This window comes from Electrona antarctica, assembly GCF_951216825.1.
Source record: "Electrona antarctica genome assembly, chromosome: 23".
Classification (NCBI taxonomy): Eukaryota; Metazoa; Chordata; class Actinopteri; order Myctophiformes; family Myctophidae; genus Electrona; species Electrona antarctica.
The window spans coordinates 13,574,387-13,602,345 of record NC_136804.1 but is presented as its reverse complement, the minus strand read 5'-3'; the positions used below and the strand labels follow the sequence as shown (position 1 = coordinate 13,602,345).

General features: G+C 45.7%; 1 protein-coding gene across 2 annotated transcripts in view; it reads left to right on the top strand.

The window, feature by feature from the left end:
- Positions 1-2,424: 2,424 nt before the first annotated feature.
- Positions 2,425-27,959, top strand: part of LOC306916239 (exocyst complex component 4-like) — a 52,820-nt gene continuing 27,285 nt past the window's right edge. For both annotated transcript variants that reach the window (XR_013788967.1, XM_079494053.1), the window contains exons 1-5: positions 2,425-2,524; positions 5,497-5,613; positions 20,210-20,346; positions 22,410-22,565; positions 25,277-25,455. Coding sequence is in view for 1 of the 2 variants with exons in the window: in XM_079494053.1 (XP_079350179.1) it covers positions 2,447-2,524; positions 5,497-5,613; positions 20,210-20,346; positions 22,410-22,565; positions 25,277-25,455 (667 nt within the window). In the remaining variant the exon portion in view is untranslated. The remainder of the gene's footprint in view (positions 2,525-5,496; positions 5,614-20,209; positions 20,347-22,409; positions 22,566-25,276; positions 25,456-27,959) is intronic.

Genomic DNA, 27,959 nt, shown 5'->3' with positions numbered 1-27,959 from the left:
CATCGTTTCCAGGTTGAAAAAGGTTTCATACATTTTCAAACATGAGGGTACAGTAGATGAGTACTGTTGAATATCAAGTACATCTGAATCTTCCATTAACACTCTCTCTTTGCTCTTCTCTGAATGCACTTTGACCGGCAAAGAGGCTCTTGAACGTGAACATTGAACTTGTGGGCGGCCTAATGTGGTTCTCCTCATCCACATGCTTTGCACAGACTTCTGTCTACTCCCCTGAGTCCTGACCCTGTCAGGGTCAGGGGCCCCCACTGGTGCTGCAATACAAGTTTTGAACTTGTGCCATGAACAGTATTGCATCAAGGCATGAGTTCAAAACTTGTATTGCAGTGTATTGTATTGCAGTGCGTGCGTGCGTGTGTGCGTGTGTTGGGTGGTGGAGGGGTGAACATATGTTCTCTTTTCTCTATTATTTGTTCTCCCACCCGTCTGATATAATCTGTCAGTCAGCCTTGTTTAGTGCACAGTAGAGCTAGAGAGAGCGAGAGAGAGTTTGACAGCTCCCATACAATTCCATTGTAAATGAAGAATATTCACATATTGTCACTGTCTGGGATTATTATCATATATCCTTATTTAAACTATTTTGTTTCCCGTAAAAAGAATGCCTTACTTCGTCATACTAACAGTGTCATAGCCTGGATTCCAGCCCCTGAATCATTACAACACGCACATTAAAATATAAATTCTGTGTATTGAACTGTACACACTATAGGATGCCAGGTCTACAATTGACCCTGGCATCTGTCAAAAATACAACATGCCATCTGCATTGCATATTAACCTTGTCATATACAGTAATACTGCATGGTCGTCAAGGCTAGGGCAAACGCTACACACATTTAACAAGAAAGTCTTGAACACAAACAATAGTAGATGCACAAACTTGGAAAACTCAACAAGTGCTTCAGGATACAGATCACGGGCAAGTGCTACACACACTAACACACACACACACACACTCTCAAACATCCTTGCCTCAGCTCCTTGCTAACTAATTGGGTACAGTTGCTGAAGTGTGTGTGTGTGTGTGTGTGTGTGTGTGTGTGTGTGTGTGCGTGTGCGTGTGCGCGTGCGTGCGCGCGCTACACATGCACGGTCATTTCTGGGTAATCCATCAGCCAGTCACATGATCTATAGTTGCTGCCTGGTTGCATGTCTCCCAGCCCTATATGCGTGCGTGCACACACACACACACACACACACTCACGCACAAACTCACACACACTGATCTGATTGTATTTCTTTATATTCTCTGCTGCTTTCCTCCCGCTTGTCTATCTGTCTGTATCTGTGACCTTTGACCCCATGATATCCCCCCCACCCCCCTAAGCTCCTCCGTGTTGAAGAGTTTGATTTATTTGCACATTTACGCGCGCTAAGCGCTCGGGGAACACGCTTGGCTGGGGTGCATGATGTGGCGTGCAGCGTGTGTGTGTGTGTGTGTGTGTTGGAGGGCAGTGACCAGTGATGGCGTGATAAACGAGGTGCATTGCTCCTCCCTCCAGAACCATTAGTTATCCAGTCTGACCCTGTCTGACCATCTGAAACACCTCCTCTCAGGGCTTAACGGCCACAGCAGCAAAAGAAGAAAAAAAACATCCTCAGCCTTCATTTTTCTTCCTATGAGCGGGGAGTCCCTCAGGGCTCTGTACTAGTGTCTTTTGTGTTGTCGCTCTATACATTAAATAGCGCTGCGGCAAAGTTGACGATCGACGATCGCGAACGTTTTCCCCTGAATACAGATGCTTGGGTTTAAGTGGTTGAAGGCATGCAGGGCAACAGATCATTGCTTTGTTCATATTTTACATGCTTGTGTTTATTTGTAAATCAACACCCTACTCTACTTGATCATTCTACAGTGTCACAAAAACATCCAAAATACCAGATCTACAAGCTCAAAATGCTGCGCAATGAAAGACATTTTGAGCCTGTACAGTAGATGCTGTTATTGAATTTGAATCCTGAATACTTTTCAAGTAACAGTTTTGGACATAATGAGGTTTCCACAAAACAGAGACGTTGTGTTAAAAATTGGCAAATTGGGCATTATAATGAACATTTTAATATATATATATTTTAATAAATGTTGCGGAAAAAGGTGTTTGAACTGCTAAATATGCCCCACCCCGCAACATTTAGTTGAGCAGGACTTTATGGTGTCAGTCAGGAATGGAAAAGGTCCAACCCATGGGTCAAATAAAATATACATTTTATTTAAGCGTTTTATGTGAGCAATGCCCAGAACCTCATTGTTCAAGCCAAGAGTTCCACTGAGCAGGCCTATCTACACACACTCAAACAGTATGCACAGTAATATTCAGAGTCTTCATTCAAACCAAGACCTCGCTTTTATGTGTCGGTGAAGTTTTTTTTGTATGGCTAAGTGTGTGTGTGTGTGTGCAGGTTCATCCAGGGGATCGAGTCCAACATGGGACCGGGTCAGGGCAAGCAGTGCCAGCTCAGAACCTTCCTCACCTACTACATCAACGATCTCTTCCTCAACCAAGTAAGGCAGCAGTACCATACTATCATAAAGCTACTACAGTACGCAGGTTCATTAACACATGCACCGCTATTGACGTAGATCTACACCATAGCCTTAGCGGTTGAGCGCCAATGCCGTCGTAATGTTACATACATTAGCATTGGGTTGCTAGGCAATGTAGTAAACAGAAAATGTACCGCATGCAAGATGGCCGCTCGTTGTTGTATATGGATTCGTTTCCCAGCTTGCGCCCCTGGTCAAAACAAGCTTTACTCCACGGCCCACAGCTAAAGTAGTGATGATCGCGGTAACACTATGTCTTCTAAAAGCTAAAGTAAACGCTCCGGTCCGTCACAACACACATCGTAAGTAACATCCGGGTCCGGTTTCTGGGGTTCCGGTGGATCCTTCAAATAAGGGTTTCACTGACAAATGCTGGTGGTTAGTGGGTGAATTTATGAATTAATGCTGGCGGGGAATGTTTTTTTTTTTTATCCCACAATTTTGTAACCCATTTTTCACCCACTGTCAATTATCTAATCCTGGGCTCTACACTCCCTCTGCCAACCTGGGGAGAGCGACGGACTGACCTCATGCTTCCTTCAATGCATGAGGAGTCCAAGCCGCTTATTTTCACCTGGCAGGGGCGGAGTTTCCCCGGTTTGGATGTAGTGTGTGGAAGGAATACGTTATTCCAACCAGTTCCTTTCATCAGGCGCCTCGGCTGGCCAGGGGGAGGCAGTTTAGAGACCAGGATTATTGCATGTTTTTTTGTGAGGGTAGAGGGTACTTACCCTATGGGACACAGGGGGAAACATACTGTGAGGGTACCTACCCTATGGGACACAGGAAGAAACATGCTGTGAGGATACCTGCCCTATGGGACACAGGGAGAAACATGCTGTGAGGGTAGAGGGTACCTACCCTATGGGACACAGGGAGAAATATGCTGTGAGGGTACCTACCCTATGGGACACAGGGAGAAACATGCTGTGAGGGTACCTACCCTATGGGACACAGGGAGAAACATGCTGTGAGGGTACCTACCCTATGGGACACAGGGAGAAACATACTGTGAGGGTACCTACCCTATGGGACACAGGGAGAAACATGCTGTGAGGGTACCTACCCTATGGGACACAGGGAGAAACATACTGTGAGGGTACCTACCCTATGGGACACAGGGAGAAACATGCTGTGAGGGTAGAGGGTACCTACCCTATGGGACACAGGGAGAAACATGCTGTGAGGGTAGAGGGTACCTACCCTATGGGACACAGGGAGAAACATGCTGTGAGGGTAGAGGGTACCTACCCTATGGGACACAGGGAGAAACATGCTGTGAGGGTAGAGGGTACCTACCCTATGGGACACAGGGAGAAACATGCTGTGAGGGTACCTACCCTATGGAGAAACATGCTGTGAGGGTACCTACCCTATGGGACACAGGGAGAAACATGCTGTGAGGGTACCTACGCTATGGAGAAACATGCTGTGAGGGTACCTACCCTATGGGACACAGGGAGAAACATGCTGTGAGGGTACCTGCCCTATGGAGAAACATGCTGTGTGGGTACCTACCCTATGGGACACAGGGAGAAACATGCTGTGAGGGTACCTACCCTATGGAGAAACATGCTGTGAGGGTACCTACCCTATGGAGAAACATGCTGTGAGCGTACCTACCCTATGGAGAAACATGCTGTGAGGGTACCTACCCTATGGAGAAACATGCTGTGAGGGTACCTACCCTATGGAGAAACATGCTGTGAGGGTACCTACCCTATGGGACACAGGGAGAAACATGCTGTGAGGGTAGAGGGTACCTACCCTATGGGACACAGGGAGAAACATGCTGTGAGGGTAGAGGGTACCTACCCTATGGGACACGGGGAGAAACATGCAAACTCCACACAGAAAGGCCCTTTCGCCAAATGTGTTATAAGAAACACACACACATCTGCACTCAAAGGGGCCACAATGGAAATACGCCCTCGAGCTTTGTTTTGGTGTTTTATCCTTTTGACAGATGTGTGCAAATAACATGCATTGTGCATTTCTGTCCCTCGGTCCTAAACAAACAATCAATTTGCACATTATAATAGTGCGTTCATCTGGGGAAAGGCTGTGAAAGTGCAGGTGCGCTATACCGCTGCTGTAGATTGTATTGATCCACATACCGGAGAGCGTAGGCTAGAGTTGCTGGGAGCTTGACTGGTTGCCGGATGAGAATGTTGTGTGGGAGGTGCAAGGTTGTCTTTTGACGTCTTAGATATCAGCAAACCTATATGGCAAAACCCTTGGGAGACCCCAGGCTAACTGAACTAAGTATTTACGGTTTACTGTAAGTGGTTAAACTCATACTCCTGAGTCTAGAGAGAGCTGCACTTTGTGATGAGATGCAAAGCAAAATGCACCTCTAATGAGGAGTAAACTGCATTTCTGGAGTGTCTGTTCAATAAATAACACTTCTAAGAACATCAAGGTACTATTTGATTTGTTTTTAAGAGGAAAGATCAACTTGATGGCCTCACCAAGAAGCAGCCAAGTCTGTTGTTTAGCTCATTTAAACTGGATGTAAAGTTTAAACTCACCTTAATCTGCTTCTTTATAATATTCCGGTTCGACCAAGGACACTAAAATTGTGAAACCATAACCATAACTAAAATGTGAAACCAACCAGGTTATGCTCATTTTGTCAAAATGAGCGTTTTGACAAAACATAAAACATAAGACCTATTACTGTACATCTTAATAACCTGGGGAGCCGCACTACTAAACTAGTAGATACAGTATAGGGCTTAAATGGTTAAGATTCACAACTAGGACCTGTTTTAACGAACAGAATTAAACCTTTGATCAAATTAGACCCATCCCTTTCGCTTTCAGCTCAGTTCTCGAGGCTCTGTGTCTCTGTGTCTTCGCTCTGAGGGGATACAAGTCGTGAACGTATCCAGGTGACGTGAAGGTGTTGTGTTCTTGTCATCTTGCAGGTGAGAACGGAGATCAACAAGGAGATCGAGTCGGTGAGCAAGACCTCGGATCCTCTGAAGGTCCTGGCCAGCGCTGACACCATGAAGGTGCTGGGGGTCCAGAGACCCCTGCTGCAGGTGAGGAGACACACACACACACACACACACACACACACACACACACCTGCTCTGACAGTGTGTTAGAACCCGACTCCAAATGTGATGGGACTGATTCCGGATTCCAACTCTACAGTAGTTCGGTCCAAAAAGGATCCCGTTCCTGCCAAACTGAAGTAGACATCTGGCGATGTGCTCCTGCGTGTGTGTGTCTCTCTCTATCTCTCTCTCTCTCTCTCTCTCTCTCTCTCTCTGAGTGGAAGGACACAGTGAGTGAGGTGCTGCGTGAGAGGTGTTTTGCAACTTTTTTTCTATTATCTTTACCTGTAAATGTATTAATAGTGTTGATAGTTTGATGAAGTGTTTTGGTGTCTAGGCCATAGCGCTTTGTTTGGGTTGTTTGGTGCGTGTTTGCGCTCGGCCAGCACACGCTGGTCGGCGTGCACGCCGAGATGGAGATGCCTTTTGTTGGAAACACGGTGTTAAGATTTCAGCGAGTTTTCCATGTTCAGTGGAAGAATGTAGTTTGGCTGCTGGTAAAGTGGTGGGTTGTGGAAGCATTCAATCCGCTGCTGGGATGAACAGCACTGTGATCATTTCTATTGGTAGTATTGATAAAGTATTGATGAACAGCACTGTGATCATTTCCATTGGTCGTATTGATAAAGTATTGATGAACAGCACTGTGATCATTTCCATTGGATGAACAGCGCTGTGATCATTTCCATTGGATGAACAGCGCTGTGATCATTTCCATTGGATGAACAGCGCTGTGATCATTTCCATTGGATGAACAGCGCTGTGATCATTTCCATTGGTAGTATTGATAAAGCCAACACGCTGGTTGAGAACGGCATTGTCAAATTAGGACACTAATTCTGTTGTTCCTCTCGCCACACCATCTCTCTCTCTCTCTCTCTCTCTCTCTCTCTCTCTCTCTCTCTCTCTCTCTCTCTCTCTCTCTCTCTCTCTCTCTCTCTCTCTCTCTCTCTCTCTCTCTCTCTCTCTCTCTCTCTCTCTCTCTCGTCCGGTTAGTGCTACAGTGGTTTCCGTTGTGTGTGTGTGTGTGTGTGTGTGTGTGTGTGTGTGTGTGTGTGTGTGTGTGTGTGTGTGTGTGTGTGTGTGTGTGTGTGTGTGTGTGTGTGTGTGTGTGTGTGTGTGTGTGTGTGTGTGTGTGTTTGCGTTTGCGTTTGCATGCGCACCTGCGTGCGTGGGTGTGTGCGTGCGTGCAGTGTCTTGTCAAAGCCCTTGAATCTGCCTGGTCTGGGTGAAAACAGCAGTGCTTGGCAGTTCATTAGAGAGAGAGAGAGAGGGGGGGAGAGAGAGATAGACAGAGAGAGAAAGAGAGAGAGCAAGAGAGAGGGATAGAGAGACTGTGGGGTTTGTTTACGGTTATGGTCCCTCCTTAACGAGGATTGCAGCATCTTGCTAATTACACTGCTGGGGCTAATGAGCCTTTCTGCTGATAGCGGGGCGAGCACTAAAACGTTCCTATTGTTTCTGGGCGTTTTTGCTTTTTTTAATTAGGGTAAATCAAGGAGGCCTCTTCTGCCATGCACATTTATTGCCTACAATTCCTTCCTTCCTGTGTGTGTGTGTGTGTGTGTGTGTGTGTGTGTGTGTGTGTGTGTGTGTGTGTGTGTGTGTGTGTGTGTGTGTGTGTGTGTGTGTGTGTGTGTGTGTGTGTGTGTGTGTGTGTGTGTGTGTGTGTGTGTGTGTGTGTGTGTGTGTGTGTGTGTGTGTGTGTGTGTGCGTGTGCGCGTGCTTATGAATGAGTCTTGGCACAATGTTACCCTGTATATTTATTTGCATGCGTGCGCTTTGCCCTGTGGATTCCAGTCCAGTGCTTGCCTAGTGATGTTTTTTTTTGTATATGCTTTATTTACCCAGGGAAGTAGCTGAGCACAGGTGCTCATTTTCAGCAACGCCCTGCACATAGAAACACACACACGCACGCACACACACACACACATTAAAACCTGGGAGCTGACCAGTACAACCACAGTCTTACACTGATGGCCACTAAGCAGCTCCAGGGGGAGCAGTTGGGGGTTCGGGTGAGTGATGACAATCACTTCCCCACCCAGATTTTTCCTGCCCGTCCGGGGAATCGAACCGGCAACCTTTCGGCAACAAGGGCGCTCCTCAGGCCACCGCTGCCCTATATGTATGTTGTCAGTAGGTTTTCGGAGGGTATGTCCAATCCACACCCACTTTCTCTTCTTCACATCCTGGCGTTTGATATATTATATCGGGCCACCTGATGTTCAGAATGCGTCTCAGGCATCTGTTGACAAAGGTCTGGAGTTTGATGGTGGTAGTATTGGTCACTCTCCATGTCTCTGATCCATAGAGGAGAACTGACTTGACGTTGGTGCTAAATATTCTGATCTTATTTGGGAAGGACAGTGCCTTGGCGTTCCAGATGGGTCGCAGCGTGGTGAAAACGTGTCTGGCCTTGTTGATTCTGCTTTTGATGCATCTGATCCACCCTCTTTGCTAAGTATGCTCCCGAGATATGTGAAGCGGTCAGTCTCTTTGATGTGGTCTCCCTGTAGTTGGACTGGGAGGTCCTGTTTGTTGTTCATCCCTCATGAGTTCTGTCCTTTATACTTTTTTTTTTGGATTGAAACCTTTATTTCAGGGGAATCCAATTGAGACCAATTAAGGTCTCTTTTTCAATGGCGCCCTGTATACAAACAAAGAACAAATACAGCAATGATTTTACATACATGACAAACACACAAATAGATATAATACAAAAACACACATACACCAGAAAACAGAATCAGAATCAGAATCTTAACTGGTTCCGCGCCACCCCCGAGAAACCGAGATTAATTCACCTTTGCAATGGATGCCATGCCCGGCATCCCGAGATTTGTTTTATTCCCCATAATCCAGGGGTAAAAAATAATAAACGTACGGTCCGTTAGCATTTTATGCTAACGGACCGTGATGTTTACCTAAAAACAGCCAAAATACTCGTGTGCACGCCCGTTGCACGCGCACGCGCGGTCTTTATGTGCATTACGGATCATAATATGCTCAAAATGCGATATTCTGGGCTTGATTAGAGCTTAAAAACACATATTACAAAAAGCAGGTGCATACGCCTTCTTCAAGTGTGAGGTCAGTTAAAAATCTTTTAAAAATATCATATGAAACAAGGACATCCAGCTTCAACTTGTTTTGACAGATATTCCATAGACGTGGAGCATGTACCCTGAAGGCAGTATCTCCCAGTTTAGAAGAGGTTTTTGGTACCTTCAACAGAAGCCTATCTTGAGATCTGGTACCATAACTTGAGGTATTGGGTTCTAGCAGCTTTGTCAAATACAGGCGTAGTTTGCCAAGCAGTGCTTTGTAAGTGAACAGGGTAGCATGTTGTTTCCTTCTAAGTGACAGTGAAGACCATTCTACTGATGTGTATAGCGTGCAGTGATGGGTTCTGTAACTTGCTCCTGTGATAAAGCGAAGTGCGCTGTGATAGATTGTATCCAGGGGTTTTAAAATGCTGTCAGTAGCATGCATATATAAAATATCTCCATAATCAAATATTGGCATGATTGTTGCTTGAATTATCCTCTTTCTATTTTCTTTAGAAAAGCATGATCTATTACGGTAGAGGAAGCCAATTTATCGCGAGGCCAGTCTTTGCTGCCTCTTGGGAGAGTAGTGTTAGAAAGAAGACAGAGAAAGAAGACAGACATCATCTGCAAAGTCAAGGTCTTCTAGTTGTTGGGTGAAGGTCCACTGGATGCCAGTCTTACTGGCCATGGTCGTGTTTGTCATGATCCAGTCGATGGCTATCAAGAACATTGTTGGTGACAGCATGCACTATAATCTAGCTAACACCATCTCTCTCTCTCTCTGTCTCTCTCTCTCTCACTCTCTCGTCCGGTTAGTGCTACAGTGGTTTCCGTCGTGTGTGTGGGTGTGGGTGTGTGTGCGTGTGCGCACCTGCGTGCGTGTCTGTGTGGGTGTGTGTGTGTGCGTGCGTGCAGTGTCTTGTCAAAGCCCTTGAATCTGTGCCAGTCTTTGCTGCCTCTTGGGAGAGTAGTGGATGCCAGTCTTACTGGTCATGGTTGTGTTTGTCATGATCCATGTCGATGGCTATCAAGAACATTGTTGGTCACAGCATGAACTATAATCTAGCTAAGATTAATAGATGTTGTAGGACTACAATAATATTAATTAATAATACAAATCATTAAAAAACTTTTTTATCAACTATTCAACTAGTTCCAACGAGGTCGACTAGTTTGTTAAAGCCTTTGTGTGTGTGTGTGTGTGTGTGTGTGTGTGTGTGTGTGTGTGTGTGTGTGTGTGTGTGTGTGTGTGTGTGTGTGTGTGTGTGTGTGTGTGTGTGTGTGTGTGTGTGTGTGTGTGTGTGTGTGTGTGTGTGTGTGTGCGCGCGCGCGCGCGTGTTTTCAAGCCCACAGCATACATGCTGAACTTCCCTCAGGTGATCGTGATCAGGTGTTGTTATCTCAGACAGCCTGATGGCGTCGGGGGGGCTTAATGCTACACCACATTAGACACACACACACACACACACACCTTGGCTGCCGTAACATAGAGGAAACCGCAGGGGGAAGACGTTTATAGATGCACCTGCTCTCTCTCCTATCCGCAGGTCCACCGCGGCGCACATTAGCGTGCACAGTAGTTCGAACGGGGTAAGACATTATAGCGTGCGCGTTAGCGTCTCTCCCAGAACGTGCCGTGCGTGTGAACACGCTGCAGGCCGCCTGGATGGAACTGCCGACGGGAACCTTCCGTTTCCCAAGCGCACGCTCTAGTTTTTCAGAGTAGAATAGCTTACATCACCATTATGATGAAGCGACGAGTGTATATATTTATATATTTTTTTCGTGACCAACTTTCTTTTTCTTTTTATATTTATATATGTTTATTTATTTTTTCAACAAGGTTTATTTGAGCACACAATATTTCTTTTCATATTGTTTATCTGTGTCACTCCTGATACGTAAAATTCCCGTTATGTTTATGATTAAGAAAAGATTCAGGTTGAGGTTAGGATCAGGCATACCACAAATAGCTCGTCTACAAGCTTGCAACGCGTTGTGCAGCTTCTGGTTCTGCTATTTCGGGTTTAAGGGTTAAAATTGGGGGATTCGTAAAACCAGTGTCCTTATGCGTGTGTTTGTGTGTGTGTGTGAGACATGGGATGTTGGGGTTCCACTAAGATTAATGGAGCCAATCTCCAGTCCTATCCAGCAGAGTGACCATAGCCCCCCACGCCCCCCCCCCCCCCCCCCCCCCCCCCCCCCCACACACACACACACACACCTCCATCCCCTCCAACTCTAATTAAATGAATCAATCAGTGGCAAACAGCAATGCTGGACAGATAGCATAGCACCGCTAAAGCTAATGAGAGAGAGACCCAGAAGGATGGACAACGGTGTCAAACCTAATCTTACAGTCGGGGTCGTATTAATATCATTATTACAATCACACGCATACATACATACATATGTATCTATTATACACTGCTGGTGCGTGTTGATATGCTAAGCATGTCCTCTCTAGATACCGTTGTTATTAACCTACTGTATATGGAAGGCTAAGATTAGCCCCTCTCCGCGTGTCATTATCGATGATTATCGGCTTTATGAGCAGACATAAGGTCACTTTGTCCTTTGTCCATGTCGGTATCAGACATCAGTAGGCAAAAAGCGGTCGCAGAAATCCCGCGAGGGCTCGGGTCAAAACGGTAATGCTATGGAAATGTGATTCATGTGTATTTTAAAGCGAGCTGGCGAGTCACCAGGTCAAGCCTAATAATGGATAGAAGATGATGTGCAAGAATGATGTGTCAAGAATTCCTTAAGGTGTTCTTTTTGGGGGCGAGAACATTTCACAACCCCCCCCCCCCCCCCAATCGGTTAATCTTAAAAATAAATAATAATAACAACACAACCGCGGCTCTCTTGCCCTTTTAGGTATAAAATAAATGCCTCACTCCAGCTGCAATACTAGACTGAACTGAAGCCAATCCTTCTAGTGCTCCCAGGTATATGGCACAGCAGGAATATAAATGCTACGATAGTATATGTCTGTGGTTTAGAAGTGAAAATGAACCACGGAAGCCCTATTATAGTATAGGGCATAGCAGTGGTAGCCATTTTGTGGTGCTACGTGTAAATAGGAATGTGGACAGATTAGACCCGCACACTGCCGCTTGCGGTTTCAAGAGAACAGTTTATTCAGGAGCAACGTTTCGGCCGTGAGACCTTCCCCAGGCTTGATTCAAAACAGGCTGACAGAATCCTTAAATGCATTTCGAAAGGTGTAGACATCTACATTATCATGGGGCGGCTGTGGCTCAGGAGGTAGAGCAGGTCGTCCAATGGCCCGTGGGTCGGCGGTTCGAATCCCGGCTCCTCCTGTCCACATGTCGAAGTTTCCTTGGGCAACACACTGAACCCCACCCTGCCTCGAGTGGTTGCCACCATTGGTGTGTGAATTTCACCTCCTCAGGCTTCACCTCCCAGTGTATGAATGCATGGACGTAAAGCGCTTTGAGTAAGCACATACCTGTAGTGCATAGAAAAGCGCTATAAAAATGCAATCCATTATTATTATTATTATTATTATTTAATTCCAGTCAGAAACAATGTGGTGCATAGAAAACCCTTTAGCAAAGAATTGTAGTGGAGTAAAATGTACAATATTTGCCTCTGACTGAGATGTAGTGGATTAGAAGTTAAATTATTGAAAATTGAAGTAAAAAAATATGTCAGAATTGTACTTAAGTACAGTACTTCAGTTCTTAGTTACCGCCCTCTGCTGTTTTCTCCACCTTGCATTCCTGGAGGCCTCGTCTCCAGCCTGCCTCTCGCCTGGGTTATCTGTCCCAGACACATGTTCTCCCCCTGGGTAAGGAGCGCTGCCTCTGTCCCCCTGTCAGCCTCCTACCAACCTGCTGCTGGGGCTATGGCGACGTTCCTGTCTGTCCTCTGGTGTGTGTGTGTGTGTGTGTGTGTGTGTGTGTGTGTGTGTGTGTGTGTGTGTGTGTGTGTGTGTGTGTGTGTGTGTGTGTGTGTGTGTGTGTGTGTGTGTGTGTGTGTGTGTGTGTGTGTGTGTGTGTGTGTGTGTGTGTGTGTGTGTGTGTGTGTGTGTGTGTGTGTGTGTGTGTGTGTGTGTGTCGCACACGCACTGTATATCAGTGCTGTCTGGAAGAAACCACCTAACTTTCTTTTTAACCAACACACAGACGTAAAGGCTGTTCAATTGCATTGATTTATGAATGGGTGGAAAAAGAAAACAAATATCAAAAACCTCAGAAATGGAGTTAGGTGGTTTTTGTTTCGGACAGCAACGAATGATATAGTATGGTATGGGTGTTGAGAGAGTGAAAACGAGAGATACAGACCGATGGGGGCAGACAGACCGACAGACATAGGGAGACAGACAGAAGGGGGAGACGGACAGACAGAAAGAAACAAACAGAGAAAGACAGACTGAGAGAGAGAGAGTGAGACAGCCTGAGAGAAACAGACGAGAGACAGAGACAGACAGACATACAGATAGACAGAGGAAGGGAGAGTGAAAGTCTCTCTGAATGACATAGAAGGTCTTGAGCCCTGCAGTGGTTCATGCCAGACACCGTTACAGCTGAAGGATGGTGCGTGCGTGCGTGCGTGCGTGCGTGCGTGCGTGCGTGCGTGCGTGCGTGCGTGCGTGCGTGCGTGCGTGCGTGTGTGCGTGCGTGCGTGCGTGTTTGTGTAGTGTAGCAGGGTGTAATCGTGGCCTGTGGAGAAAGTGAGTGAGTGAGACAGCCAGAATATGAAATGTCAGTTCTTCAGCCTTTGGTATGACAGGAGAGGAAGTCTTTTTTTTTTGTCTTCTTCTTTTTTGCTCTGGGCGGGTAAAAAGTTATAGCTTATACACTTTAGTTTTTTGAAAGTTGAGCCTCAAGTTAACAGAAGTAATTTGTGAGGTACAATTTACCTGTTCCAGACAAAGATTGTATTTTTTATTTATTTTAATCCTGTAAATATGACTATTTGGACACGAGGTTGCTGTCCTAAAAATATGAATGTCCTCATAAGTATAGTAAGAGCAACGCTTGTGTGTCTGTGTGGGTGTGTGCGCATGTGTTTGCGTGTACGTGCGTTTGCGCATGCGGCATGCAAGCGAGTCATGGTTTCTGTACATGAGGTCGGTGTTCTTCTATGAGCTTCATTACGCCCACAACCCCACATATGGAAGCAACACACACACACACACACACACACACACACACACACACACACACACACACACACACACACACACACAGTGTTCCGTCCGTGTATTTGAACATCTTCATACACTGATAGATGGTTCCAGAGGTTGCATTGAAACCAGCATGGGGTTGCCCCCCCCCCCCCCCCCCCCCACCACACCACACACGCACACGCGTGCGCACACACACACACACACACCGTCAGTCTCACTAGAAGGTAATGATGCGACAGTCTCCGTACAACCACCCCCCCCTCCCCACCCTCCCCCCTCCTGGGTGGCAGGGGTACATTCTGCTGTTTAGGAGGCGTGACTTTGGTGTGTGTGTGTGTGTGTGTGTGTGTGTGTGTGTGTGTGTGTGTGTGTGGTGTGTGTGCGTGTGCGCATGTGTGCGTGCTGCGCCCATCTGTAATTAACCATGTGTGATATTGGTGCATCACATTTCAATTAAAGAAAAGCACAAACACTGCATTATGCATGCTGTTCATAGTGAGGATGCATTAATGGCTCCTCTTGAATACCAGAAGTTAACCCAGAGCGTTGGCCTGAAACTTTTTCCACAACCCATGGAGTTTTTTACGTTTTGTTTTGTTTGTTATAGAGTGTCGCGGTCCCACCTCCTGCGAGGGCGCCGGAAGATTATTCCACATTAATGTTTCAGTAGACGTTTCAAAACGTATTTATTTAACCCATTCAGTTTTCTAAATCATGACCATTTTCTGAAAGATTTGAGGCACATTTTAACGATTTTTCAAAAATAGCAGACCTACAAGTTCATAGCGCGCCACTCGGTGGCGCGCTATGAGCTTGTAGATCTGCTATTTTTCAATAGCTAAAGTATAACAGAATGCTTGAAACACCAAAAGGGGTTCCCGCCCAAAATGGGTTAAAGACCTGTAAGCCTCGGACACATCACACATTTGTTTGGGCCAAACAAATAATTAGAAAGAAGAAGTAAAAGGGCAGTGTATACAACACCTTTTTTACCGTTTTTCTTCAACTCGGATGTTGGCTTTAAATAAATACTTTTTGAAACGTCTATGGGAAAAAATGAATGTGTGGAAGTTTGACCTGAATTAGGCTACGGTCCCCCATTTCTATCTCTGGGACCCCAATATATATTGTAAGACCTGACCTGAGATCAGATTCTAAAAATGTCTTCTACATCCTGACAGTTTTCTGAAAAAGCTATGTTTCTATGTCAGTCGTTCTTCGATTTTTCAAAAATAGCAGATCTACAAGCTCATAGCGCGCCACTCGGTGGCGCGCTATGAGCTTGTAGATCTGCTATTTTTCAATAGCTAAAGCATAACATAATGCTAACACCAAAAGGGGTTCCCGCCCAGAATGGGTTAATTTAACTCTGGTTCCATTTACTCTGAGTTACAGACCCAGAAGGGTCCATTTGGTTCCCAACTATCATTTAGCTGGGAAGTGGGAACCCCCTGGAACTCTGTCAAGGACCCTTAGAGGGACCCCACTTTGGGAACCACTGGTGTAAAGTAACTAAGTACATTTACTTTAGTACTGTAAGTACAATTCCAATTGTCAAGTGTTTCCAATTGTCAATACTGTTTACTTCTACTCCACTACATCTCAAAGGCAAAGGTAATTTTACTCCACTACAATTATTTGAAAACTGTTACTTTTACACTTCAGCCCTATTTAAACTTTGGCCATTTATATATGTTTTATACATTATGATACCTTGTGACACTGAACATTCTGCATAATGACTATTTTTACTTTCGGTACTTTTAAGTATATTTTGATGCCATTACGTTTGTACTTTTACTCAAGTCAATTTTGATTACCGGACCTTTACTTTCTATATTGCAGTATTGATACTTGTCGTACTGGGGATCCGGACGCAATTCCGACGGAGCATTAGTCCGACATGCAGGAACAACGGTCGGACTACCGCTCCAACATGCACTGGTCATCACTATTTAACCCATTTAGGCCTGACCTCGAAATTTAAAAGAATTCTTCTAAATCCTCCAGTTTTCTGAAATAAATATTTTCACGATTTTTCAAAAATAGCAGACCTACAAGCTCATAGCGCGCCACTCGGTGGCGCGCTATGAGCTTGTAGATCTGCTATTTTTCAATAGCTAAAGTATAACAGAATGCTTGAAACACCAAAAGGGGTTCCCGCCCAGAATGGTTTAATAAAAGTAGGGGTTCAGGTCCGCTCTCACATCTACAGTACGTTGCAACGCCAATCCAACACATCCATTTGGCCAAAATATGTGGCAATAAATAATAATGACCATGCAACGCAGCCAACGCAGGTCCACTTTATGAGCAACACTTTCATACATTCTCCGTGAGCGTCACAGGGAGAAACCAAATAAAAAGGCCCTCGTAGAGATAATTAGATTTTTGTTTTATTATCACACATGGTTATAATAATCATCAGAAGTGCAAACATTTCAGGTCTCAATCTGAGACACCATTGATTTCATCAGACAAGCGAGATGATTGGATGTGTAAGCTTATGCAAAGTGTGTGTGTGTGTGTGTGTGTGCGTGTGCGTGTGCGTGCGTGCGCGCGCGTGCGTGTGTGTGCACGTGCGTGCGCGGTATCAGATTGGATGTGATTGAAGCTGACAGTGTATGATTGGTCCCTTCCTGGTCGCGAATTAAGCCCCCCTGTGTGTGTGTTTGTGAGAATTGGTGGTGTTTCTATTTACATTGTGGTCTGTATTATTGTGCTTAATGACATCCCATAATGCTTTGCACCGGTCAGTGGATGCTTTGTGGTCTCTCGTTTCATGATGTTTTGCAGTTGAACGAACACACACACACACACACACACACACACACACACACACACACACACACACACCCATGCGCATTGCTATTACTATACTTGTGCGGACATTAATATTTTAGGATGGCGACTTTATCAACGCACTGTGAAACCTCATAATGTACATACCTCCAAAAGATTCAAATAAAAAAATAGCAGATTTACAAGCCCGAAACGTGTCGGCTTGTAGACCTGCCATTTTTTATGTCCGTGTGTACCTGGTCACTTGTTTCATGATGTGTTTGTAGTCAACACACACACACACACACACACACACACACACACACACACACACACACACACACACAGTGTCAGGGGAGTCTTCAGAGCGTATCTCTGGCATGACGTTGATGAATGATCCTGTCAGGACGATGTCCCTACTCATGCACAGCTCCCCTTTACCCCTGAGAGAGTGTGCGTGTGTGTGTTTACGTGTACGTGAACTTGTATCTGTGAGTGAGCGTCTGTGTGCGTGTGTGCGCCCATGTGTGTAATGATGATGGTGCGTGCGTGCGTGTTTGGGGCAACCTGAATGGAGGTGAGCAAGGGGGCGTAGGTGTCAGGGCGGTGTCAGTGGTTTTGGGGTCAGAATGTGAGCGACACAGCGGAACACCTGGGGTCAAACACTCTGACCTCCACACACTTTTGTTTAGAGGGGAGTCCCCCCCCCCCCCCCCCCCCCAATTTGAATGGCGGGAAACCACATGACCCCGTTTCACACTCACACCAACTCCACTCTCGTCCAACCAACACGTACGCACGCACACACACACATGCACACACACAGACCCCGCTCGACAAAGCCGGATGCGTAGGCAGGTACTTTAGCACTGTGCCACCCGAGCTTTTTGATATAAAGCATTCTTTCCACCCCTCAGAGAGGCTCCTATGCAGTGTTGTCCATCCGTGCATTAGCTGCTTCCTGCAGCCAAGGCGCCTGGTGCGGGGAGGCTTTGGCCCATGGCTGTCATTAAATCACGCCGTCTGGCATTGTACTGTACTGTATGTTTACACCGCTTACATTTCTACGCCCATTTGCAAAGAGTGCGGGCTATAATTTCCATTGACTGTGTGCTTTTATGTGTGGGGATGACATGAAGAATGGAGGGGCTGAAGTGCAAGCAAGCTGGATTTCAAGGGTAATGCAGCTGTGCGGCTAACCGCAAGAGAAATTGTTTGTTGTTCTTTCTGTCGTGTCTTCCCCACCTCCCCCATGATATTGTAACGGGATGCAGTTGTGGGCTTTTAGAGAGAGAGAGAGCTGGAGAAGCACCCTCACAGAGCATTTCTACTCTGTGATAAGACAAGACAGAGAGGCTTCCTCTCTCTCTCTCTCTCTCTCTCTCTCTCTCTCTCTCTCTCTCTCTCTCTCCTTGATTGCTTTGTAATGATTCCTGCTGTCCTTAAGACAAATGCCTGCATGTGTTAAATGAGCAGAATTAGACGACGCCAGCCGAGCACGGAACATTTGTTAAGAGCAGGAGTAATGGATCAGGGATCCATTGTTTACTCTTGAGTCTGATATGGAGTTGGTTCAGCCCAACACAGAGGGAGTCAGAGAATAGGTGGTTCAGCCCAACGCAGAGGGAGTCAGAGAAGAGGTGGTTCAGCCCAACGCAGAGGGAGTCAGAGAATAGGTGGTTCAGCCCAACGCAGAGGGAGTCAGAGAAGAGGTGGTTCAGCCCAACGCAGAGGGAGTCAGAGAATAGGTGGTTCAGCCCAACGCAGAGGGAGTCAGAGAAGAGGTGGTTCAGCCCAACGCAGAGGGAGTCAGAGAAGAGGGGGTCCAGCCCAACGCAGTGGGAGTCAGAGAAGAGATGGTTCAGCCCAAAGTAGAACGAGTCTTAAGGCCCCTTTTCCACCAAAAGAACTTTGGTTCTAGAACTGGTTCCATTCTAGATTATTGGAACCTTTGGTGCTTTCACAGAAACGTCGGCAAACGGGTTTCCAGGGTTTCCAATTTGCAGTGGAAACACTCTGAACTGGTTCAAAATGGGGTTATGTTGAATACCTCGTCCACTACTGCTCCTCTTCCTATATTTCACCTCCTGTCTCCTCTGAATGCTGTCTCACTATCATCACTGTTATTAGACTCTATGAGAGGCTGGGTAGTGCCAGGGGCAGCAACCTGGCAGAGATGGGATCTTATTTAACAGCTCTTGGAATGCTACTGAAAAGTCTATGCTTTTCAACAGGGGTGTGCGTGCGTGCGTGCGTGCGTGCGTGCGTCCGTGCGTGCGTGCGTGTGTGTGTGTGTGTTCACTACCTTTTAGTCACACCACTGTGGCTACTCTATAATGACTGCTGTCACAGTGCCATTGTGACTCAGTAATGGTGATGCGCTGACACACACACACACACGCACACACACACACACACAGAGTCTATCCATTTACATTCTCAGAATATGGCTGTACTTCCTGCTCAAACTTAAGCAGGCGAGATGAGCTTGTCACCTCATATCTCACTACAGGATTTAACCAACTAAACCCCAGTTCAAATATTTATATTTTGGGGGATCGCGGCCCGAAATGATTGGGAACCCTTGCTCTGGAAAGCCAGCGTTCCTCCACGAACAAGCGTTTGGTGACCGCGGCCAGGAAAAAAAACTCAATATTTGTGCTGGAAATATAGCCTTTTTTTTACCAACTGCAGCTTTTTTTAATCAGTAAATTACTCCAACATCTTTATCTTCACCTCCAGCACTGTGTTTCCTTATTTCCCTCCTTAAAGTCCCAACTTTAAATAACCTCCATGTTATTTTGTTCCAGATAAAAATCAATCCTAATGGCCTATGGCAAACAAAGAGAGGGTGATGAAGCACCCTCTCTCCCTCTCTCTCTCCCCTAAATGGAATAGTTGGAATAGCCTCCTATCCCAGCCTATAGAATTTTTAATAAAATCTTAACACCCACCTTTTTTCCTTTTTATAGTTTATCCCCCTTTGATCCCCAATTTACTCGTTTTCTCCCCACACACAATTGTGGGTTGTCAGCCGTCCCACATATACACCTTGGTTTCTGTCAGCCGCCCCACACATACACCTTGGTTTCTGTCAGCCGCCCCACATATACACCTTGGTTTCTGTCAGCCGCCCCACATATACACCTTGGTTTCTGTTTGTTATTTAGCCTCCCGTAACTTTGAATTTTACTTCATCTTTACTCTGATTTATGTGTTTTAAACTTGGTAGTTGGTAGTATGGCTGTCATGATGCTATCTGTCATCTTCGGGTCAACTCCTGTTGTTTTTAAATATCTGTCTATCCGTCTTGTCGGGTGGAAACGTACTTTTCAACATTCAAATTCCAAAGCATCAAAAGTAGCAGATCTACAAGAGCCACATTTTGAGCTTGCGGATCTGCTACCTTTGGTGCTTTTGTGTGGCGCTGTAGTCTGATCAAGCCGGGGCATTAATTTACAAAGGAAATAAAACAAAATTATTAAAATATGGAGCGGTTTCTGCCCAACAGCAACGATATGCTGTATAAATTAACGTGAGTTGACTCTCTATCTCTCTCTCTCTCTCTCTCTGTGGTCTCCAGAGCACGGTGGTGGTGGAGAAGTCCATCCAGGACCTGATGAATCTGATGCAGGACCTCAGTGCCTACTCCAACCAGTTCCTGGAGATGGTCTGTGACAAGCTCAAAGAGTACAAGGACATCTGCAACGCCGCCTACAGGTAAAGACCTGAACTCTTCAGTCCACCTCAGCCTCTGGACCAGTGCTTCCCAAACTGGGGGTCAGGACCCCCAGAGGGGTCCCCAGACAGTGTATCTGGTACAGTTTATGGAACTTTAATACCTTTTTACCTCTGAAATTAAAAGAACAAACTACTGAGACCATTACTATGTCATTGGCCAAATTGTCACATATTACCGAAGAAAGAGGCAAAAATGCAAGGCGTTAGTTACCTACAGTAGTTTGGCTATTGTCACAATATTTATTTGTGGAACAGAGTCAAACTAAATGTAATGCCTCAACTCCTACAATTCCAAGTGGGGTCACAGCCTGAAAAGTTGTGTGTTTCTGCGTGCTGTTTTCTCAGGTCTTAGGATCAGAGTGCTGCCATAATGCCTCTCTGATGCAGCAGCACTTCTCCACATTATAACACCGATTTTCACACCGTTCCAAGAGCCACTGCCCCATGACTTTCAATCATCGTTCCATAAATAACCATGTCAAAGGTCCATTCAAGTGAGAAAATGAAGAAATATCAACGTTTAAAGTTTTTAAAGTCGCATGGTTTTCCAATACAGCAGCAACCTATAAATACATACAGTATGTCGGAGTGAAATAGTTATTTTATAATCAAGTCGATTATAATAGAAAGAAATACAATCAGACGATTCTACAAATGCCTTCTAAATCAAATCAAATTTTCCTGACAAATATATAATATATAATTGATATAAATATTTGGCCATCTGGAAATGTTTTGTGCCAGAGATCTTTCAAACACAAAAATTGTAGATGTAAATGCTCGCAGCTTGTTGCGACTGCAGGTCGCAGTTAATATGCAAACGTGCAGGAAGCCTGTAACGCTCAAGCCTGTCACGCTTCCGTCACACGCTCTTCATGTAATGTTGCACACACACAACACACGACACGCCACTACACATACTATGCAAACGTGCAGGAAGCTCTTCCATCACAGGCTCTTCGTAAAGAATCAACTGACTGAGAGAAGACGCTAATGTTACTGCCGTCGAATTATTAAGGATTTCGCTATAAACAGACGCTATCAAATATCACTGACTGACTGTTGTGACGACACAGAGACAACTTCCAAACCTCTGTTCTAAATCCTAAGAGTTATGAGCATCGCGCCTGTCACGGACATGTGCAGAGCAAGTTCAATAAATATATATATTCCATCCATTCTTGAGTTGTCCTGACTGAATTCTGAAAAAAACACATGTTGTAATTTATATAGCTAAAATCTAACATGACAGATACTTTCCCAGGTTAAAATAATCGATTAAAAACATCTCTACTATCTCATCACAACTTACATTTTGGGGGTATTCTCATACAACACCGTTTTTAGTTTTAGTTAGCCACTCACTTTGTTCATGATGCCTCTGCATCAAACACATTCACTTTGTTCATGATGCCTCTGCATCAAACCCATTCAGCGACAGGCAGGGGGAACAATAAGCCATATAACAGGATTTGCCATGCGGTGTTTTTCACGCCGTTGAAAATCGACCATTTTTACATCCGTCTCTGGACCTTTTGTGGAAAGACTGTTTACTGTATCTGTCTGCCAAGCTTATGTGAGCACGTCTAGAGACTGAGACTACAATGACATACGGCCCATTATGCAGCGAAAACAGCTTCGTCTCAATTTACAATTACAATCGAGGTGTTTAGCAGATACTCTCATCCACAAAGCCAGGCTCAGAGCTACAGTAAGTATGCAGCACTATAGACAACAAGGTAAAAAGTCATGTAAGTTGAGAGCAAAAAGTGGCACACAAGGATAGCAGGAACAACATCAAGCCTGTTATCTGCCTAAACCAGTATAGTTCTCAAACTTTTTCGTGCTAACTTTTGTTTTTAAATAGCAGATCTACAAGATTGAGTGTATGTAGAAGAGCACCGCAAGAGCATAGGTTTAGAACGATATTTCCTGAAAAAAATCATCGCTTCGATTCCAAAATATTTCGGTGATAAGATTTTGATTTAGCATTTAATCCATCCTTTTAATGTGTGCGTGCGTGCGTGTGTTTCTGTGTCCAGGGGTGTGGTCCAGTGCGAGGAGAAGCTGACCATCAGTGCCTCCTGGTCCAAGGATGAGGACATCAGTCGTCTGCTGCAGTCTCTGCCCAACTGGCTCAACATGACCCAACCCCGAGCCGCCCGACAGAAGAGAGAGGACGAGGAGGACATCACCAGGTACACACACACACACACACACACACACACACACACACACACACACACACACACACACACAATAGTGATAATAATTGTCTTTATTGTCCCGTCAATTTGCATGATTACTAAAATGGTGATAAAAACTAAACAGACCATACATTCCGGCGGAGCTACACGCTCACAACACACGAAAAGTGATTGCATTTGAACATAAAGTCGTAACTTTATAATAAGTCAATTTGATTTCATAGAAGACGTGCTGGTTTCAGAATGTTGTACAGCTAAAATTGCTTTTTTTAAATTTCATGTTAATGTTCAATATCTGCCTAGCTGCCAGAGTTCCAACACACGCACGCGCAACCAGTCGCTGCGTCGCGGTCCCACAGCGAACGCACACACGCGCGCGCACATACACACACACACACACACACGCACACGCAGACTCGTTGCTCCCACAACCATGAGAAGTTGATGTTTAAGCTGCGTGGGCTGGGTTTGCTAATAAGTAATAACACAACCTGGATTAGAACATTGCATGTGTGAATGTGCGTGCTAGTGCTATGAAGATGATTTCCAACCGTCCTCCCACTCATATAACGCAGTGTGTGTGGACACACCCGGGGACTTCCTATTGGTTCACCAACTGAAGTGCCCCCCCCCCGCCGCCCTGCTCCCGACTCCACACAGCGGAGAACACTGATGTGACCACATGTGGAGTGACGCCCCTCTGCACTCTTATTGCTTAGCCAAAATACAAGGTTCGCCCAGGTGTTTCTTCTCCTTTCAAAACAAAACGCCGCGGTCCCCGAGGCTAATCGTCCCATAGCTAACAAAACGCCCGCGGTCCCCGAGGCTAATCGTCCCATAGCCAGCGGGGCTGTGTCCATGTTGACGGCTGTAACAATGGCAAGTGGCGACAATGGGTTTCATAGCCCGAACTCCGAATCTCCGGTGTATACATATAAAAGGCTCATAAGCAGCTTAACATTTTGGGAAAGTGGAAAAACAGGTGACGCAATTGTGTGCATAATATGCTAATGGAAAATGCCCGTGTGAAAATTCAGATCAATTGCTCCAGCCACTGAGGAGAACAGGGCAGACAGATTTTGACGACACAGGTTTTCTTAATTATAATAGGATTGTGTTAATTGTTTCGGAAACACCACAAGTGTGTGGGGCGCTCTTTTCACTCTGTTTCACAAATCGCATAATAGGACTTGGGTCATACACATGTTTGTTGTTGTGACATTTTATTTTTGCTACAATCCATGCATACAAAATACATAGTATATTGGTATGGGGGATGTTGGGCCCTCTCCAGCATGCGGTCATAAAAAGCGGCTCATGATTGCTCTTTTAAACAGCGTCTATCGGCCATGCAGGAAGGCGAAGGAAACAACAGATGAAAGAGGGGAAAATTGAAGGAAAGTAGAAGTGTAGTGGAGGAGGGGGGGCGGGGGGGGGATGTATGGTCATTCTTATCGAAATTGCCTTTGAATGTGGTTTGGTCTTTGGGGAACGGCACAGCTCATTGGAGCGGAATTGTAAAAAGTAAATAAATAGATTGGTTATGGTGGCCACGGGAAGTCAATCTACTCTATACCTCCCTCCATCTGTCTCTCTCTCTCTCTCTCTCTCTGTCTCTCTCATTCTCTCCCTCGCTTTCATCACCTCCCTTCCTCTTCTGCTATTCTCTTCTCTTAATCTCTCTCTGCTTCTATTCTTTCTCTGTGTCCATCTGTCTCTCTCTCTCTCTCTCTCTCTCTCTCTCTCTCTCTCTCTCTCTCTCTCTCTCTCTCTCTCTCTCTCTCCCTCCCTGAGTAAACAGGGGATTCTAAAGCATTCTGAATTGAGAGCTCATGGTTTAGCTTTCATCACCCAGAAAGGGGGATTAGCTTCTGGTGCGACTGGCAACACCGGTGCTTTGATAAAAAAAAAAAAAGCAGCATTAATAAGCTGTGTGTGTGTGTGTGTGTGTGTGTGTGTGTGTGTGTGTGTGTGTGTGTGTGTGTGTGTGTGTGTGTGTGTGTGTGTGTGTGTGTGTGTGTGTGTGTGTGTGTGTGTGTGTGTGTGTGTGTGTGTGTGTGTGTGTGTGTGTGTGTGTGTGTGTACGGAGGAAGACAAAAAGAGCGAGAGGGCACCTGAGGAGAGCTGTGTGCGTCCAGGTTAACACATCATCAGTGCGGCGGGGATGCTGAGCCATCCTACCCCTTTTTGCAACCTTTTGTATAACTCTGTGTGTACCAACACACTAAAGGAGCTGAGCAGGGGGGGTGGGGGTGGGCGCACAGATCGGAGAATACAAATAGGATCCACCGGCTGTTTTCGCCGGTAAATTTGAATCCGCCCAGAAATCACACTGGCTGGGGCAGGCCAAGTGTGTATTCCACCAATGGTGGAAAGTTATTTTACTGGAGTTTGTCCAATTGTTAATAATCTTCCACTCCACTACATCTCAGAGGCAAATATCAATTAACCTGACTCCGCCAGATGGGGCAGCAGAGAGTACACTGGGTTCCCCCCTCCTGCTCCCATCTGGGAACTCTCAGGCAGACTTGATGCCCGGCCACAAAACGGCCTGGCCAATCAGCAGCAGCTAGAAGCTAGAAGCTGCTGCTAGAAGCTGCTAGAAGCTGCTGCTGATTGGTACTCTCTGCTGCCCCATCTTCCATCAAAATGTGAAGATTTTTTTTTATATATATATATATTCATACATACATACATTGCAGAGCGGCGTTCGCCAAGGAGTCAGAGGTGCTGACGGGCAACCTGGGCGACAAGTTGATCCCCCAGAACGAGATCCTGCGAGACGTCAGCGACCTCAAGGCCCTGGCCAACCTTCACGAGAGCATGGAGTGGATCTCTGCTCGCCTCAAGGTCTTCTTCTCCCACCTCCACCACACCGCCGGTGAGTCCTGTCTGTCTGTCTGTCTGTCTGTCTGTCTGTCTGTCTGTCTCTCTGCCTGCGTCTCTGATCGCCAAATAAGGAACTTAAAGCCAACACCAAAAATGAAAGGAAAGACATGCCATCTCATTCTCAGGTTTACTTTATTATCTGTGTGAAGTAGGCGGCCACCTTTTCATGAGACCGGAAGCAGGTCTGAGTCTGCTCACCCCAATGTGATCTTTAACTCATTCAGCGCCATCTAGTGGTGGCCCTGTGCAGAGCTTGTGCCACGTATAGTAAGTGAACGGGAGGAGCCCTTATGTTGAAAGGGCTTTTGGCCAGAAACCGCTGAGTCAGGAATCGCTTTTTAGACCAAAATGCAAGCTTCGTTGTGATGTATCCAAACGCTAGTATTTCGCTGATCAAAAGTATGTTTTGGGTGTATTAAATGACAATCCTGGGACGGATTTTACTTTCGAGATATTTACGTTCTAAGCTGCTCCGTCCCATAGCAAGCATAAGCCAGCGGATTTTTCACTTCCGATTGTTTTCCGGAAATGAAACCCGGAGTGGAACCGGAGTATTACACAGGGAAACTAGACACAGCTGAGCACCCGAATTATTTGATATTAAAAAAGGCAACGTGGTACATTAAGGAAATCATCTGGACGGCCTCCCTAACGCGCTATGCCCCAACACTGGAAACTACACACACTATATGCCCGGTCAACACACATGCACGCGCACACACACACACACACACACACACACAGAAACACAGGCACAGAATGTGTATGTGGACGTGTGCACACGCTTTTCTACTTATGCCAGCAGTCGGAAGAGCATTTTAACACATCACTTAATCACTGATTGTGTGCGTGCGTGCGTTCGTGCGTGCGACTGCGTGCGCCTGCGTGAGAGAGAGAGAGAGAGAGAGAGAGCGCATTAATCCATTTCCCTGACACGCAGTAATTACATAGATGTTGTTAATCACTGATTATTATTACCGCAGTGCATTTTATTCCCGTTAACACATTGAAGAAGCTCTTCAACTCTCTGCGCTGTCATTAAGATGCTCATTCAGGCTGTCTGTCTCTGTCTCCGTCTCTGTGTGTATTGTAACACCAACGTGTGTGTGTGTGTGTGTGTGTGTGTGTGAGGGCCCGAGGAGTGTATAATGTAACACTGAGGTAGCTTTGTATATTTAGTCGTGCGTGCGTGCGTGCGTGCCAGAGCCCTGCACGGGTCCCATTTTCGATAGCCGCACCGGCCCTGCCCGTCAATCATCAGTTCTACAACCCGCCCGTTACCCGTGATTTATAAAACTCGAAACCAGATCCGCCCCGCCCGTCAAAAAATGGACCCGTTACCCGCCCCGTTACCCGTTCGTATCACAGGCACCGCTATCATTGACTTTATTTCATCCAACACCGCATGTGGTGGTGATGGTGGTGGTGGTGGTGGGCGGTGGCGGCAGTGTGTTGCACACGGAACGGAAGACATGTAGTTGACTGAGGCTACTGCTGCTTATTATCTCAACATAAAGTTATATCATGATTTCGACCTAAATGGCATATTGGCATAATATATCAACAAGGAGAAGATGATAAAAAAAAGATTAGCCTAATGAGTCGACCGTCTTGATCCAAGGCTGTTTCAAACACGGTCATCACTCATCAGGCTAATCTTTTTAACTTTATTTACACAGAGTGACACATTAGGCCAACATTACCTGGGATAGCTTTACAGCTTGTGTTGAATGTTGGCATTATAATCCCTTGGTGTTTCATCAGTGCGAACGAAAATATAGGCTACTGTACAGGCTGCAGCCTGGTGATAAAAAACTCCATACGTGAAATGCTACGATAAGGAAGCAAGGATTCGGCCGTGATGTCACTGCTATGCAACAAGGAAGTAGCACAGGGAAGCACAGCAGCAGAAACAGAACGCCATTATGAAGGAATCGGCAGTGATGTGACATCACTGGCGATTCCTTGGGCATGTGACGGATTTAACTTATCTCCGCTGTTGAGAAAACCCCCAGCTCAGCTGCTGTTTATAACATCGTGCAGTGCGGGTCCGCTGATTAAAAAACCCACCCACGTTGCGTTCCACCCGCACCCGTTAATCACAAACAAAATCACAATCACTTAATTCATTCTTAAGTGTACTCCGAGCCACGCTCTTTTGTACAACCAAACCTTCTTAGGATGTGGTCAGGGTCGTCTTATCGCAATCACATATCGCAATAGCATAGCGCCACATTTACATAAAGCACTCCTCGAGGAACAAAGTCAGCTTGCAAGTCTTACGTCTTTAAGGACACAGCATCACAGATTGGCCCTTTTATAAAAGAAATTCCCTTTTAATAATTTGATTTGTAAAAGGGCTCTTTTGCAAATCAAATTATTAAATGGGAATCTCTTTATACTTTTTTTCAGCGTTTAGTTGGTCCTGTACTAAGTAAGACAGAAATGTCATTTTCGTTTTTAAGGAAGGAAGGAAGGAAGGAAGGAAGGAAGGAA